Genomic DNA, 17,370 nt, shown 5'->3' on the forward strand with positions numbered 1-17,370 from the left:
AAAAAAGTACCATTAGAATATAGAAAAAGGACCAAAAAGCCCACACTTGTGGTTTCCCACTCACTCGGTTCCATATAAGCTTTATTTCATGTTTCTAGGTTCATTGGTGAAGAAATTACAAAAAGTACCAATCGAATAAAGAAAAAGTACCAAAAAGTCTCCCCCTAGAATTCTCACTCACTTAGGACCATATATGCTTAATTTCATGTTTCTAAGTCCATAGTTATAGAAAATTCAAAAAGTACCATTAGAATAAAGAAAAAGTACCAAAAAGTCTCCCCCTAGAATTCTCACTCACTTATGACCATATATGCTTAATTTCATGTTTCTAAGTCCATAGTTATAGAAAATTCAAAAAAGTACCATTAGAATATAGAAAAAGTACCAAAAAACCCACACTTGTGGTTTCCCACTCACTCGGTTTATATATAAGCTTTATTTCATGTTTCTAGGTTCATTGGTGAAGAAATTACAAAAAGTACCATTCCAATAAAGAAAAAGTACCAAAAAGTCTCCCCCTAGAATTCTCACTCACTTAGGACCATATATGTTTAATTTCATGTTTCTAAGTCCATTATTATAGAAATTTCAAAAAAGTACCATTAGATGAACAAAAAAGTACCTATAGTTCAGTTGACACATTTTGGTACCTAAATATTATCCCCTATTCCTAACACTAACTTCACTCAAATACATATCAGCTAACTTTAATGTCGATAACTGAAATAATTTAAAATTTTAAAAAAGTACCATTAGGAGAAAAGTACCAATTTCCCTTTTCTTACTTGAACACCCCTCAAGTTTGAAATTTAAAAATATTCCATTTTGTCAAAATTGTTTATGCTACAGGCATGTATCAAAATATTAAAATCTGTGTTAATGTGCCCAAGAATAAATATGTTTTAAAAAAAGTACCAAACTGTTTACCCGGATTTGGCCCAATATACACCTTGGTACTCGAGTTCCAAATAACACCCTGTTAGTTAATTTTTGTATGAATCCAGGAACCAACGTTAAAAAAATTATCAAAATTGGCTTAATAATTTCAAATATAATGTATTTTCCCGATTTTATCCCCTTTTTGGTACCTTTTTTATCGCCATTGAGGTGGTACAATTTCATTCAAATAAATTTCTGTAACGTGGTGGGAGCTCATAATAAAATATTTGTATGTCTATGTCAAATTATAGAAAAACATATTTTATGAAAAAGTACCAAAAATTATCACAATTTTTATCCCTTAAAGGTTCGAATTTCCAAAAAGTACCAAACTTATATTTTTTATTTTTTGTTAATTAAAGAATACGATTTAAAATTTGTTTCTATGTTTATTGGTTTAAAAGATACATAGGGTGCAAAAAAAGTACCAAAATACAGTTTTTACCCGTTTTCTCCCCTAAAAGTTTCGAATTTACAAAAAGTACGAAACACCTGTCAGCTTATTTTTTAAATGGAGTAACATGCTATTTTAAGTTTTTTTGTATCTTTATTAGTTTTGAAGATATAAGGTTACCGAATTTACCCGTTTTTACCCTTTTTTACCCCCTAAACGTTCGAATTTCCAAAAATCCCTTCTTATCGGATCGTTTTGGGGAGGGAGGAACCCACAGTTAAAATTTCGTGATTCTAGCTTCAGCCGTTTGGGCTGTGCGATGATGAATCAGTCAGTCAGTCAGTCATTCAGTCAGTCAGTCAGTCAGTCAGTAACGTTACTCTTTTATATATATAGATATTTGCAAATAAATAAGAACAGGCAGATGTATGTGGGTTGGAGAAACTTGAACTAACATTAGTAAATGCTACCGGTCAACTAGTTAAGAATGAAAAAAAATAAAACACTCCTATCTGTTATGCTGAAGTGTGAGTAATAAATGTAGGCTATTTTCTTTTACTCTTTTAGTTTTTGCACAATTTAGCGCATTTTAATGAACAAAAGTTACCATCTCTGATTATAACACAAATAATAATGTCACGAGTAGGGGGTATTCAATTGTGCTGTCATCAATGAATGGTCTGTAGTAGAGTGTCGTACGAGTATTCAATTCTATAGAAGTAGCGGCTACTTTGCTAGATGTTTGAAACAAATAAACAGACAAATAAATAACAATAGTAAACACATTTTGCTTTTTTTGTTTTGTTTTTAACTTTAAACATTCATACCTACATAGATAGATATGTACTTACATCCCAACATCAATTTTTACAATACATGTAAAATCATTCATCATTTCCTTTCACATCTATAGGATCCTGGGTGTGTGTGTCTGAGTGTTTGTGATGATGATGATGATGAAAATGGGTATCCTTCTTGTATGTATGTTTGAATTCATTCGTCCTGTCCTGTCAATTTAAAAAAAAGGTGGAAAATTATTTGTAATTTTTTAGAACAAAAGGATCTTAAGTAATAGTACTTACATTCACAGCATGTAGAGAGTTTTGTAATTTATTTATGGTCGGTTATTTCGACAAAATAAAAAAAACTACATATTAAATAAAACTAGGGGATTTTGTGGTAAATTTGATTTCTTCTTTTCAACTATGTATGTACGTTACTTGCTTACTTTCATCCCAAATTTGTAAAATCTTATTGCTACAAAATATCTGCTGTATGCAGTTTCCTTTATTTGTATTTACACTGCGTGTCACACCTTTACATGCACTATTTGTATAAAATAAATTTAAATACTTTAAATTAAAATATTAGATTTATTCAACAAGGTTCTATTGGTATTAAAAATAAATTAATATTAATTTTGAATGGAATTTAATCTTAATCTAAATCAAAAATCCTTTCTACCAAATTTTCTTTGCATTTCTTCATTTATGCAGCCACACATCCCACATCATCCTAGTTTCCATCCGCAGATCTCTCCAATTCTCATGATATCATTGGTTCCAAGAACAATTCATTTATTTTCATCAAAAAATATTACAAACATTTTCAATAATTATGTAATTTTTGAATTACCCTGAGTCGATTTTGAGATATGTAGCACATGCAATTTTTTGTATTAATAACCAAAATAATCAATTTAAAATACGTTCATAGTTAAAAAACATTAAGAAAAATATATTTTTTAAAATCTGTATTATAACTAGAGTGTCCAAAAAACCGGAAAATTTAAAAAAACCGGTTTCCGGTTTAACCGAAATGGTGTGTTTTTTGAAAAAAACCGGTTTCGATTTTTATCTTTTAAAAAATCCGATTATCCGGTTTCGGTTTTTGTCTTCAAAAAAACGGTTAACCGGTTTATATTAAATTTTTATTCAATATGAAAAATACGCTAATTTAAAATTTTTGAATTCTTAAGGCAATTATTTTATATATTTTACGAAATATTGTAAACGTAATTTTCTATAAAATTATTCAATGTTTTTAATAATGGTATCAAAGTTTTCCAAAAATATGTTTAAATGAGCTTTTAAAAATATATTTCATTACAACCGGTTACCGTCTTACAAAAACTGGTTTTTCAAAAAACCGAAATGTTAAAGAAAACCGAAACCGGTCGAGTTTACAAAGATGAAAAAACAAGTTGACCGGTTTTAGTTTTCTGTTTTGGATACTCTAATTATAACGCATTTTTATATTCTATAATAAAAAGTTTGAGCAAAACATGTCCTTATGTTTGGATAAATAGAAAAATAAGGTGCGTTTATAGTTGTGACACGCAGTGTACATATTGCGAGTATGTTTTGTGTGATTTGTATTTTAAATATGCAGAAAATGTTCGATTGTTTCGATGTTTACTTTCTTTTACAATAAAATAATGCAAAAAAAGGTGAAAACAAAGGTGTTCTAATTTGTTTATCCCTACGCAGAACACAAATAAATAAGTACATATGTAGTTATGGACACATGTTCTCAATTATCTTAATTATGTAATTACAATATTATATTATATTTTGGTTTTGTTTTGTTGGCAATATGCTGAAAATAGTTTTGTTCGAATAGTGGTGACATGATGCCAAACACAATATGGTATGTGAAAATCTTTAATCCATAGTAGTAGGAAAATATTTACATACATACATACATATGTATGTGAATAAATATTATGGAAATCTTTTTGTAATTTCGCTGAAATAAGTCTATATGGATAATTTCTCTGTAAAATAATGCACATTTATTTATTAATGAATGAATGAATAGTAAAATGAAGTCTTAAGACAATAAATTCCTTTTGTTTGCATTAACTCTGGTTTCTTTGTCAAGGTTGTTGTACCAGCTATTTTAGAATAACTAAATAATAACATTGTGCACGAAATTGAAACTTTTTTCTGTCAAGAGGTTAATATCTCGAAAATACGTTAACCTAATAAAACGGTTAGCACCACTGAATTCAGCGTACCCGAATTAGTTTAACCCACCGCACAGTGTCAGATTTTGCCAATTTAGGGGGGCTAAAGTCAAAATTTTGTTTGTGTTATTTTTCCTTAAGCTTCAATTCAGTATAAGAGACAATTGTCCAAATAAGAAATAAATGCATATCAAAGTGAAGAAATGTGAACCAAAACAAAGTAACGGTGCTCCGAATGTCGTGTTTATTACAGAAAATAAAAATAAAATTTCTACCCGCTGCATGTTCACTAACTTTGAACAATTATAACTTTTTTTTCAATTTCTTTTTTCTTAAGTTTTTATTCTTTTTAATAATAGTAATTAAGCTTTTTAATAAATTTTCCGAGGCGTTTTAGATAAATCGTTTTATTGTAAGTATATCTGAAAAGTAAGAAATCTTTCATGGACTCAAAAATATAGAATAGCATTTGATTCCAAGGTTCTATTGTCATCACATGATAAATTGATATATAACCTATTGGGATTACAAAATATTTGTTGCAACTGCATAAACATTTTTTCAAAAGTTCAGCAAGATAGTTTTCAGGGACTTTACCTTTTCAAAGTTATGTTTAACGTTTATCGATTTTAGTATTTAAAACTTTCAGACTGTGTTAAAAATTATATGCACATAATAGGTTTTACTTAAAATTCATAATAGTAAGGAAATTGCTATCATTCGCAAGAATATGACCAAATAATTAGTTTTTCTCGAAAATCGCAAAATTTAAATAGCAGGTACGGAAAAACTAAACGAGATATTGTCATACTTTTTTCATATTTTTATTCCTATTATATTCTCAATAGATCCCAATGTGATGACCAAAAAATTCTGAAATTAGCTTAGTCCCGGTCCACACAGTGAAACATTTGCTGCAAAACATTTTTAAATTCTCTTTTGAAAATGCATTCGTGTCCACACAGTGAAGTTTTTGCTTTTCAGTTTTTGACATTTCTGTACAGTACGAATACGAACGAATAAATGTGGATGACATACTCAACAAAAACTTCATGTACCTGAAACAAATTTCCCTTTTTCATTCATCTTTCCCCTTTCATCAACAAACTCAAATGTTTTGCAGCAAATGTTTCACAGTGTGGACCGGGACTTAACAAAATTTTTAAAATTGAGTTTTGAAACTGCCGTTAATTAAATTTAATTTGTTTGGTTATACCTGGTTAACGGTATCCTACGAAGAAAAAAACTCATATACAAGTATGTTTACTGGATACATTTTAAGTAAAAATGAGCTATTATTTTAATATTTCTCAAAATATGTAAATTTTCTTTCTACATTTCTTTTTCTAGTGGCTTGAGACAAGTGGGGATTTTTTAAAAACTTTAAAATTTTTAACCAATTTTTGTCTTTTATATCTCATTAGAACGACAATTACGTACACATTTCGATGCCTTTAAATTAAATTGCAAAACTAATTACTTAATGACTAAATTTTTACAAAAGCTGAAAAAATTGCATATTTTCCCCTTGTAAATGCACCTCAAAATTTCAGCGTCGTTGCGCCACCAGTTAACGTTATCCTATCATCTTAATATTTTACACAGCGTGTTTCTACAATACATAGAACAATTCTAGAGGGGGGGGGGAGGTGTTGGTAAAAATTCGCAATTTTATTTTTTTGGAGCAAACAACTGGAACTGACGGTGGTCGTTCCTGTAGTCCGATTTCGCCCAATTTTTCAAAAAAGATGCGCATTTTCATGATAATAACTTGTGCAAAAATTCGTAGCTTTACCTTTAATAGTTTTCAAAATACAGATTTTAGTCCTAAAATGGCAAAATCTGACACTGTGCACCTGGTGCCCCGCTTGACAGTTTTTTCCACTAGCACAGTGTAATTATTAAGGTTATTTTTTAATAAAAGAACAGAATATTTAAATTCCAGTAATTTGAATTATTAGTTACACGGATAGCACTGCTGAACAGCCAAACAGCCAACAGGAACTTGTAAACATTTTAACAACCCCGTTTTTTTTGCAGTTTTTTATCAAAAACTCAAGTTAAGTTCTAAATAAACCACCATTTGTTATTTTAATATTGCAGGATGTTTTTCAGTTTAATGCAAGCAGTTAATATATTTAAGGTTAATCTAGAAAACTTTGCGATTAATATTTTGCATTAAAGTCCGAAAAACATTAAAAATTTCATAAAATATCATAGGTTCGATACTAAGCCTTAAATCTGAGGTCTGAGTTAAAAATAGTAGGTAATTAAATTAATAAAGATTTCCTTTAGAAAACCGGTTTTCTAAAAAAGTCGGTCTAACATTATTTTGAAAAATGTTTTCCGAATTTAATATTTAAATCAAATAAATTACTTCAATTACCGTTATACGTTACACATATTTTTTAAATAATTTAAATTACAAAAATGATAATTTATGATTTCAATAAATAAATTAAAATATAATAAGATACCACATTTGCCAACTTAATTTTAATTTTTGTAAATTTTTTCGCTAAGCTACAGCTACCAAAATAACTGCAATTACCGCTAAATACCTTTATCGAAATAATCCAAATTAGCGTTATCATCTACCTTTTAATCGCTAACCTTGATTTTTATATACATACAAACTTTTAATAGCAAAATTGTCGGGTTTCTGTTGTACCTACTCAAAAAAAAAAAAAATCAAGTAAGAGATCTATATTCGGATGTGCCATAAATTATACTTCAAAATACAAATTTTAAATATTTTTAGGTAATTTATTTTTTTTCCAAAGCAGTTTTTTTTTAATTTTTTGGAAAAAAAAAATTTTCCAATTGTTATTTTTAATTTTTTTTTTTTAAATTTTAAAATTATTTTTTTTTAAATTTGACTTTTTTAAAAAAATTTAGTATGTTTATACCTAATCCGGCGAGGGAAGAATTAGCGAGATGATTTTTTTTCCAGAATTTGTAACAGCGACAAATTTAGTTTTGAGTAAGCAAAGAGTCGTTTCATATTTTTTTGGTAATTTAATTTCCGTTTTGCATTGCTTTCCTTCCTAAACTGATATAAAAAGAGTGTTTATAAAAAAACCGTTGTCAGATCTTACAACGTTGTCAGAAAAATGATCCGTAAATGGTTGGTTAACCATTTTCTGAACATTTTTCTGACAACCATTGTAAAGTCTGACAACCGTGTATCATACTTAGCTCATGTCTGATTCAACATTTCATACAAAAAACGGTTTAGTTTTTAAACTGTATGTTGAGTTGTGTCGCCTATAGTTATGAAATTGAAAATCCTCCAATATTTGAATTTAATAAAATACATTTACATACATATCGTCACATAAAATGGAAAACAACCTAAAAACAAAAATACTCAAATCAATTAAGTGATTAATAATGATGAATAACTTAAAAATAATAAACAAATTCAATATTGTATTGCCGAAATGTGTTTGTCATTCGGTTTATAGATTAAAATAGTTGACCGCCCCGGCTTCCCCCGGTAGCTATTTACTAATGTTAGTTCATCAAATTTCTCAAACCAACATATCCTGCCTTTTCTTATTTATTTGTAAATAAAATATGTAAATTTGTACTGCATACTTTAAAGAATATTTATATATTTTCCACTGCCCTATGAAAACCAAAAAAAAATTTCTCATCAAAATATTGCGTAGTTAAATTCAACAAAAAAACCATATTACCATTTTATAAATTGACCGCCAGAATTAAAGGAGTTTTTCAATTATTTTTTAATGTAAATATTATCACATACTATCTGCATTTCAAATGTCTTATTTATTATCTAACTATAGTTGACCGGGGCTGCTTCGCCCGGTGTCATTTACTAATGTTAGTTCTTCAAGTTTCTCAAACCCACATACACCTGCCTGTTCTTATTTATTTGCAAATAAAATATGTAAATTTGTACTGCATACTTTAGGGGGCTTTGTTTATTACATGGACTGGACTCAAAAAAAAATCCGAGTTTTAAATTGTTTTTTCTCCTGAAAATTTCGAATGGAATAAAAAAAAATCTGCCAAATCGCTCCAACCGTTCTCACGTGATGCCATTCATTTCATTTTTATATATATAGAAGATAGATATGAGACATTAAGTATATATCAGAGATAAATTTCATTTTGGAATGGTTTTTTCAGTTTTAAAACTCTTCAAATGCAGTTACGAAGTTTTCCATTTTTTGGCGAATATGTATATGAGAGTGCTCCAAGATTGTATGAACGAAAAAATAATTCAAGGTACAGGCCGTCCGGACGCGTCCCCCACTAGAATTATTCTATGTATAGTAGGAACACGTTGTGTAAAATATTAGGATGATAGGAAAACGTTAACTGGTGGCGCAGCGACGCTGAAGTTTTAAAATGCATTTACAAAGGTAAAAAAATGCTGTTTTTTCAGTTATTGTAAAAATTTTGCCATTAAATAATTATTTTTGCAATTTAATTTAAAATAACCGAAATTACTTCATAGTTGTCGTTGCGAATGGGTTAATGGTATCCTACGAAATCAAAAAGTCATATATAAACATGGGGTGAAATAGGAATGGGAAGGAGGAAAGATGGAAGTGTTTCCGCCGGGTAGTAGATTCCGCATACGTATGCTTCTACCAAAAAACGAATAATGTGTCATGCGGTTATTTTGGTTCGCGGTGTCCTAAAAGAATGCGATTTTAACTTATCCAGCAATAAAGTATTTTGTAAGTGGTTTATGTACGTGACTTGAACTCGAGATCTCATGTTTAGATTTCTTACTTACTTAAATATATTTGTTCAATTGTCATTTTTAAATTCTTCGAATATTTATTCGTAAGAAATTGTTCGATTAATGAAAAGATCCTAATTCCCTAATATGTTAGAAACCTTTAATGCAATTTAATTAACAAATTGAAGACAATCCTTATACATACACAGAGAAAGCTGATTCATGGTGGCAACCGAACGAAATTGTTCCCAATCTACTCGTATTTGTGAACTTATCAAAAATTTTGTAGCAACTGGAAAATTCGTTCATGAAAACTGAATCATTCTATTGCCAGCAAATTATGTTGTCACTGTATCCCTGTATTTATAAAAAAAACAATTAATGAGAAAAATATCGATTATGTTAAACTATTTAGTTGTAGAAAAATGTTTAAACATTTTGCAATTCTTCTCAAATAAATGTCACCGTACATTTTTTTATGCGAAATTTACAGTGAATTTTGGTAGACAGAATATTCTAAAGCATTTTTGATTTGGGTAAAACAAAGAAAAGAGGTCGCTTAAAATAATTATTAAAAGAACTAACACAATGTTTTTTGTGAGAAGGGTCATTTGATATTTTCTATAAAAAGCAATATCGACTTGATTATCATTTCAAATTTACGCTTGATTGATAATTATACAAACACAAATACAATATTCAATATACATACATACATGTATATCTATTATATGTACGTATGGATATCAACATATTAATGTATGCATGGGAATAACAAATGTACACCTTAAAAAATCAAATAATTAAAAATGATTCTTAGCCATAATTCCAGATTTAAGGGTCCTGCGTATTTGCGTAATTTCGGATGAACGAATTTACTTATCATGTAGTCAAAAATTACTCCGATTTTGTAGATTTTATTAGAATGTATAACGTTTAAATCATTACATTTTACAGTAAACGAATTTTATCGTAAGCGACACACAGTGGTATAGAAAAAAAGGGGATTTCCCGATTTTCTCCAGTTTTCCTTTATTGGACTAACAACACATGTATGTGTCAAACAGAAAATTGTTTAAAAATAATGATTAAGTCCAAAGTTATTTGCATTTGAATTTTAAAAAATTAAAAAAAGCGATTTTCGCTAATTTTTTGGGAAAAAAGAACTTTTTTTCTTTTTAAGTTATCGCAAAAGATTTCTAAGAGGATGTATAAGGAATTTCTACTTTCTGAAAGCTAAGTTTTCATAAAATATTTTAAAGGAAATCGAATTTCAAAATTGTTGTTACCGAGGGGACCAGGTCCTTTCAAAAACACCTATTTTTTATGTAAAAATAAATAAATAAAACGTTTTGGCAAATATTCTTAAATAGCATATTCGATATCAAAATGTTTCTAATTATTTTGTAAAGGGTCCCGATAACCCCGACCCTGGTATGGATATTAGCCAAAAAACTAAAAAGTGCAATTTTTGGAATTTTTCAACACTTTTTTGGGAATTGCGGGATTGCTGATAATAAATTTTAAAAATTCGTCATATTTTTTGTTATATTTTTTAACAAAGTATTCCATGAATTTTTAATTGTCAAAAGTTATAAATATTTTTGAAAAATAGACAAATAGCTTGAACGAAATTATATTATATCGCATCATAACATGTTTAATTCTATGTATAAATTTTAAAATAATCAAAAAAACCTTCTCGTGTAAAATTTGTGTTTTGTCGCTTACGATAATTTGGCGCTAAGGGCTCGATATGTGAATTCGAATTAATTACCAACCAAATGGATTACACAATGATACATTTGATGTAGAAATACATGCAAAGTAATACTAGTTTTCTGGTAGGTGTTGTCGACTACAAACGTAAATACTAATTTGCTTTTTCTTTTAAATATACATACATATGTATATGTATATTTCATAAATTTTATTAATATAACAAAATTATGTAGCAAATAGTTATTCCTTTACTCTATTCTTACAAATAGAAATTCTATTGATATTGTTTATATCTTGAGGGAGATTATTAAAATCCAAACTGTCGTTATCTTTCTGTTCCGAGATTCATATTGTTTCTGATGTTAAATCTTGTTTGATTTCTTTGAAATGATATTGCGTGGTGGTCAATATTATGAGTTGATTTAAAACATAAAGAAATAACTGTAATTTATATAGTCCGTAGACAGTTTTTTAAATATGTATCCATATACAGTGAGATTTTAATGTCATATTGAAAACAGCGTTTTTTTGAATTTAGATTCGTTAGTTTTTCTACTTTCGTATACATTTGGCAAATAGTTAAAGTAGCTTTGTATCAAATATTGATATATGGGCAATTCCATATCATCGTACGTGACATTTGTACGCCTATATAGTGGAATAGATTTTGCAAAAATAAGAGTATCTGAAAAATAATTTGGTCTTTATGTTCCATTCAGAGGGTACTATATTTAAAAATAATAAAAAGTTCTTTCGAAATACTGTTGTCCAAAATATTGAGCGAAATAAGAGTATATCGTACGTGACATAAAACGGAACTCATTTTGAGGTACATGTAGAAATATGCGAAAATATTCGAATCGTGAGAGGCGTTATGTTTTCTTTTAATTTATTACACTAAACGAAATATTTTTCCTTTACAATCCGCTATATTTAAATAAAAACAAGTAAGAGAGCTATATTCGGCTGTGCCGAATCTTATATACCCTTCACCAAATTATACTTCCAAATACAAATTTTAAATATTTTTAGGTAAACTAAGTTTATTTTTTTTTCCAAAGTTGTTTTTTTTGAATTTTTTGGAAAATTTTTTTTTTAAATTGTAAAAAAAAATTTTGCTTTTTTAATTTTTTTTTTGTGAAAAAAATTCGGGTTACAAAATTTTGACACATTTTAGGTTCAACTTACTATGGTCTTATATATGTCGTTGCAAAGGTTTTTAAAAAATCTATCAATAGATATCCATATTGACTATATTAATGACTTAGTAATCCAGATATAGGTCAAAAATCGAGGTTGTCCTGGTTTTTTCCTCATATCTCAACCATTTGTAGACCGATTTTGCTGATTTAAAATAGCAAACTTCTCGAAAGCATGTCTGACAGAATTATTGAAGATTTGGATCCCGAAGATATCTGGGGTCTTCAGAAAATTGATTTCAACAGACAGACCGACGGACATGGCTTAATCGACTCCAGAATATATGTATATACTTTATAGGGTCGGAAAAATATATTGTGGAAATTACAAACGGAATGACAAACTTATATACATATATAACTTTCTCAAGAAGTAAATAAATACATATGTATCGAAAATCTCACATTGATTAAAATATGTTGTAATAGCAAACAAATAACCGAACAGAGTTTACATATTTAAAAATTACTGATTCCAACTGATTTCGACATACATATGTAATGTATTTTTAAGGATATTTAGATATGTATATCATTTTAAATTTGAAAATACTTTTGACAGATTTTCCTGATCTGGAATAGAACTAACGATCTTTGGCGAACTGTTTAATTGTTAAATAATAATTTTGATTAATATGATTTTTTTATATAGATATGTATTTTCCCCTTTAAACTATTCGTTATTTGTAAAAATAGTACGACGTATACAAAATGTAGCCAGAAAGTACGTATAATTTAATTTTTTCTCCTTCTTGAAGCCTAGAGCATTATTTAATTCTTAAATACTATATGTAAAATACTTAATTTTGTAACTTTAAGTTATAGAACTATAGTTATAGTATACATTAAAGGTACCAGATATACAAAATACCGTTACCTCTTCATAACGTTATCGCCATTCTAAAATAAGTTTTAATTGAGAAAATACAAATTTTTGAGTTCAATAATTTAGTTTATTGAAATATAAAGCTTTTCAAATGTAATATAATACCACCTTGTCACCTTTTTTTAGTTTTTGTAAACTTAATTAATCATTTAAGTCAGACCGAAATTACCGTTACCGACAACTACTGTTATTGCTAAAATACCGTTACCGAAATAATTCAAATTAGCGTTACCATTACATTTTAACAGTTTCGAATTCGTAGTCAACCTTGCTAAAAACAAAGGAATTTTTTAAGAGCAAAATATACCAATTTATGAGTTTTGCGCCCTTTTAATCATTTTCGGGTCCAAATTTATATATATATAACCGTTTGATGCTTCCCAGTCAATAAAATCTTTTTTGCAGTTTAATCGTGTTTGGCGAACAAACAGACAAACTTACAAATAGCTATATTTATGCATATATGTATGAGGAGCCGCAGAACAAAAGGTACTTTTTCGATTTTTTTACGGATTAATTTTTTGGTATTTTTATAATATTTGAGTTGAATATTTACCAAAATGTTTAAATTTTCAAAAAGTACCTTTTGTTCTGCGGCTCCTCATATGTATGTACCCATATAATATATGAATATTAGCATATATGGATGGATGGGTTGACCGGTCTGGTTTGTGTACTGGTAACGAACAATTTGAAACAAAACCTACATCCATATACATACTTACTTACTTACTTATCCATGTAGTATAGTATGTATGTACAGCAGCACATGTTGGACCGGCAGACCGACAGACCAAGAAATTTACGTGAGTATGGGTGCAGCACAACTTTGATCGGGCGAGTATAACAACCATCGAATGAATACATACTTTTGCTTGTCTTAGCAAAATTAAAGTTTTTTTCTTCTGTTGCTATGATTTTTTGGGCGATTACAAAAACACCACAAAAACAAATGTTGTTTGCCATAATCTATGCTGACAGTTTGAGAAGACTGTCATAGCATATTACATGCTTGATTGGTTGCTATTTTAGCATGACAGAATGGGTTGAGACAATACTTACGAACTTGCAAACATACCAGTATGTAGTCGACACTAACTAACTAAACTACACTGCAGTGAACAAAAGGCCACAAAGCACGAAACATAGAAAATTGCCTCGTACTCACTTGTATATATGTAAGGTTGTATGTTAGTATGGTTCCAGGGGAGTTGGGGGTTGGCTGGTTGGGTAAAGGTGATATCCAAAGCATCCACCCCCACCCTCAATAATGTTTAATAACAAAACGAAATAATGAATACAAAATAAAAGTTTTAAATTTATTTTTAATGCAATCAATTAAATTCGTCGTTAAATGATCTACATAAAGTTGGCACTTTATATTATCGGAGGAGAAAATTCATCTTTATTCTGGGAATTGTACAAAATCCGTTCGTTAATGAACTTGAAAAATCTATTTATTTATTTCAAAAAGCAATACTTTTTACGTTGTCCAAAATTTAATGAGGTCCGCCGGCATTTATAAACTACGGCCAATAACTTGTTATTTATTTACAAATCAACCAATGTCTGTCTTGGCTGAGATTTGAACTCATAAATAACACAGGGCAACAAAATCGAAAAATTTTTGGAGTCTTTTTAAACCACTACTCAATTTTGATGTATTGTGGTTCCAGTAGATAGATGGATATGGATAGATTTTTTTAAAAAAAATATTTTTTCTAAAATTGTGAATTTTGTTAGATGCTTCTCCACATAATTTATGATAACTCAAAAACGGTTATACCGATATTATTGATAAAATTTACATAGCCTTTAATCCGTTTATATATTGCGTTTTAATCGGCTCAGTAGTTTCGGAGTTATATTAACAAATTGAAGCAAAAAATATATTTTTTACATGCAAATAGCAAATTTTTTTGTTTTAAAAAAATCATGAAAAATCGAAAACGGCAGAAATTGTTTAGAGTTATTGCTTTATTGCAAAGCCACATGTAATAGGAACAAAATGAGATATCGATCATAAAAATCGATGGATTACTTTCGAATTTATTTACAATTAAGTGTGTACTTTGAGTGTACATTTTACATGTGTTTTGTTATTGTAACAAACATTTTAACAACAACTAATCCCATGTAAAACAAAATATTTGGAATGAAATATATTCGAAATAATTTCGCAAAAACAGTACTCTGTTCTTAGCACTTGTTTCGCATGAAATTAAAACCGACAGCTGATCATTTGTTGCATGTAAAATTTTTGTCATGAAAAAACCATAATTTTTCGCAAATATGAACAGAGTACTAGGCTTAAAGTCACCTGAAAATGTGGTAAGATTCAGAAGATTGTTTGGAATAGACCTTAAAAAATTGATTTCGTTCGGACTCTACTGTAAATGTAGAGTCCGCATGTTAATAATATTGTCCATAAAAACATTTATTTATTTTTTTCACAAAGCTCGTAATTTTTATTTCTTTGCAGGTCATAGCGGTGTAAATCAATTGGGCGGTGTATTTGTAGGTGGTCGTCCTCTACCAGATTCAACTAGGCAAAAAATCGTGGAATTAGCTCATTCGGGAGCTAGACCGTGTGATATATCGCGCATATTGCAGGTGTCAAATGGATGTGTTAGCAAAATTTTGGGAAGGTCAGTATAAAAAATGTAATTTAAATTAATATAATAACCAGGGAGGGCAACCAAAATGCAAAAATACAATGTAATGACTCTACATATTATGTAGAGAATTCATAAATATTTTATTAAAGTTTACATCAATCAAATTCAATTTAATATTCAGATATAACAATTTCAGAAAAGCCAACTAATATTTAGAAAAATTATGTCTCCTATAAGCTTTTTAATGTTTGGAGAAATTTCAGATAATACACATCCAATATCGTTATTAGTTATAGTTTCACATTAATAGTAGGCATGTCGATGACAATTGTATTAATAGCTTCAATGCTGCAGAGCTAGCAATGTATTCGATTTCCACTCAATATCCAGAGTTACATTTCAATTATGTATTCTTAAAATATATGTATCAGGTTTTTATCAACAGCCATAATAAAATTATTATCATAGGATAAGATATTCAGAACGTTATTGTGTAATTCAATACGAAAGAAAACCTTTTCGAAATACAATGTATTATAAGCATACAATTTCAAATGATTTTCTTTTCGAAACAAATTACAAAATAACTCCCCAGTTATGTCATGGAAATCGATTACGAAAATGAAATGATTAGAAAACGTTAAACGTTGTGATGCATTTATTATTTCCGTGTTGTAAATTTCTTGAACTATAATTATGATGTTTTCAATTAATTTCTATTACATTTCTTGAATAAATTCTGTTAAATTCATTACTATTTGTCACCTGGTCTTGATTTTGCTGGAAAAAATATCCCTTGCAATGATGTTTTTAGAACTCTTTAATGATCTGAGAATTTTTGTTAGATTAATCACTCCAGTTTTTACCACAGAAAAACTATATTTTTATACCCTTCGCCATGAGTGGCAAGGGTATATATGAGTTTGTCATTCCGTTTGTAATTTCTACATTTTTCATTTGCGACCCCATAAATTCTGGATCGTTATAGATAGCGGAGTCGATATAGCCATTTCCGTCTGTATGTTGAAATCAACTTTCCAAATCCCCTAAATAACTTACAAACATGATTGATACATCAAAATCTCCGGAATAGCTCGGTTGCTATTTAAAATCGAGAAAATTGGTCCACAAATGGCCGAGATATAAGCAAAAAACCCAAAAACCCATGTATTTTGTTAGTGTTTCATGAAATCATCTACATATGTATATAATAGCATAATAAAAAGAAAACAAAAGTTTAGTTGTGTGTATATAGTAATATATAAACCGCCATCGTGATATGGGGTGTTTACGTTCTTCTTGGGCTGTGGTCATACAAAACAAAGATAAATTTGTTTGGATCCGATGGGAAATATTATGTTAGGCGCCCAGACAATAAGGCATATGATAAAAAATACACCAAGAAGAGCGTAAAACAAGGCGGTGGATCCATCGTGATATGTGGGTGTTTCTCCTGTTCTGGTGTCGGTCCATTATATTGGATAAAGAACGAAATATGCATCCAGGACTACGTAAATATATTGCAAAGCTTAATGCTTCCATTATCTGAGGAAGGGAGTTTTGGCAAAATACTGGTTTGCTGTCAACAAAGTACCTCTTATGGAATGGCCTTCGCAGTGCTCAAGAGGAAGCTAGAGGGTTTCAGTCCGAAAAATAAGCACGAATTATGGGAACAAATCCAGGAAGAGTGATTTGACATTGACAAGGACGTTTGCATAGAAATTGGTTGATTCCATGAGCCGCAGATGAAATATAGTTGTGAAAAACAAAGGTAGAGCAACTAAATATTAAGATAAGATAGTTTTTTAACAAAAAATATAAAGATGTGCCTCGAAAAGTTGAATCCTTTTACGCGTTTCTATTATTTTTTCAAGTAAAAATATTGACTCAATACATTGTTAGTCATATAATGTATTAAAATATA

General features: G+C 29.1%; 1 protein-coding gene across 1 annotated transcript in view; it reads left to right on the top strand.

Moving 5' to 3' along the window:
* Positions 1 to 17,370, top strand: part of ey (eyeless) — a 69,910-nt gene that overhangs the window by 18,520 nt on the left and 34,020 nt on the right. The window contains exon 3 of the mRNA XM_065514748.1: positions 15,311 to 15,476. Coding sequence (XP_065370820.1) covers positions 15,311 to 15,476 — 166 coding nt within the window. The remainder of the gene's footprint in view (positions 1 to 15,310; positions 15,477 to 17,370) is intronic.

This window comes from Calliphora vicina, chromosome X, assembly GCF_958450345.1.
Source record: "Calliphora vicina chromosome X, idCalVici1.1, whole genome shotgun sequence".
NCBI lineage: Eukaryota > Metazoa > Arthropoda > Insecta > Diptera > Calliphoridae > Calliphora > Calliphora vicina.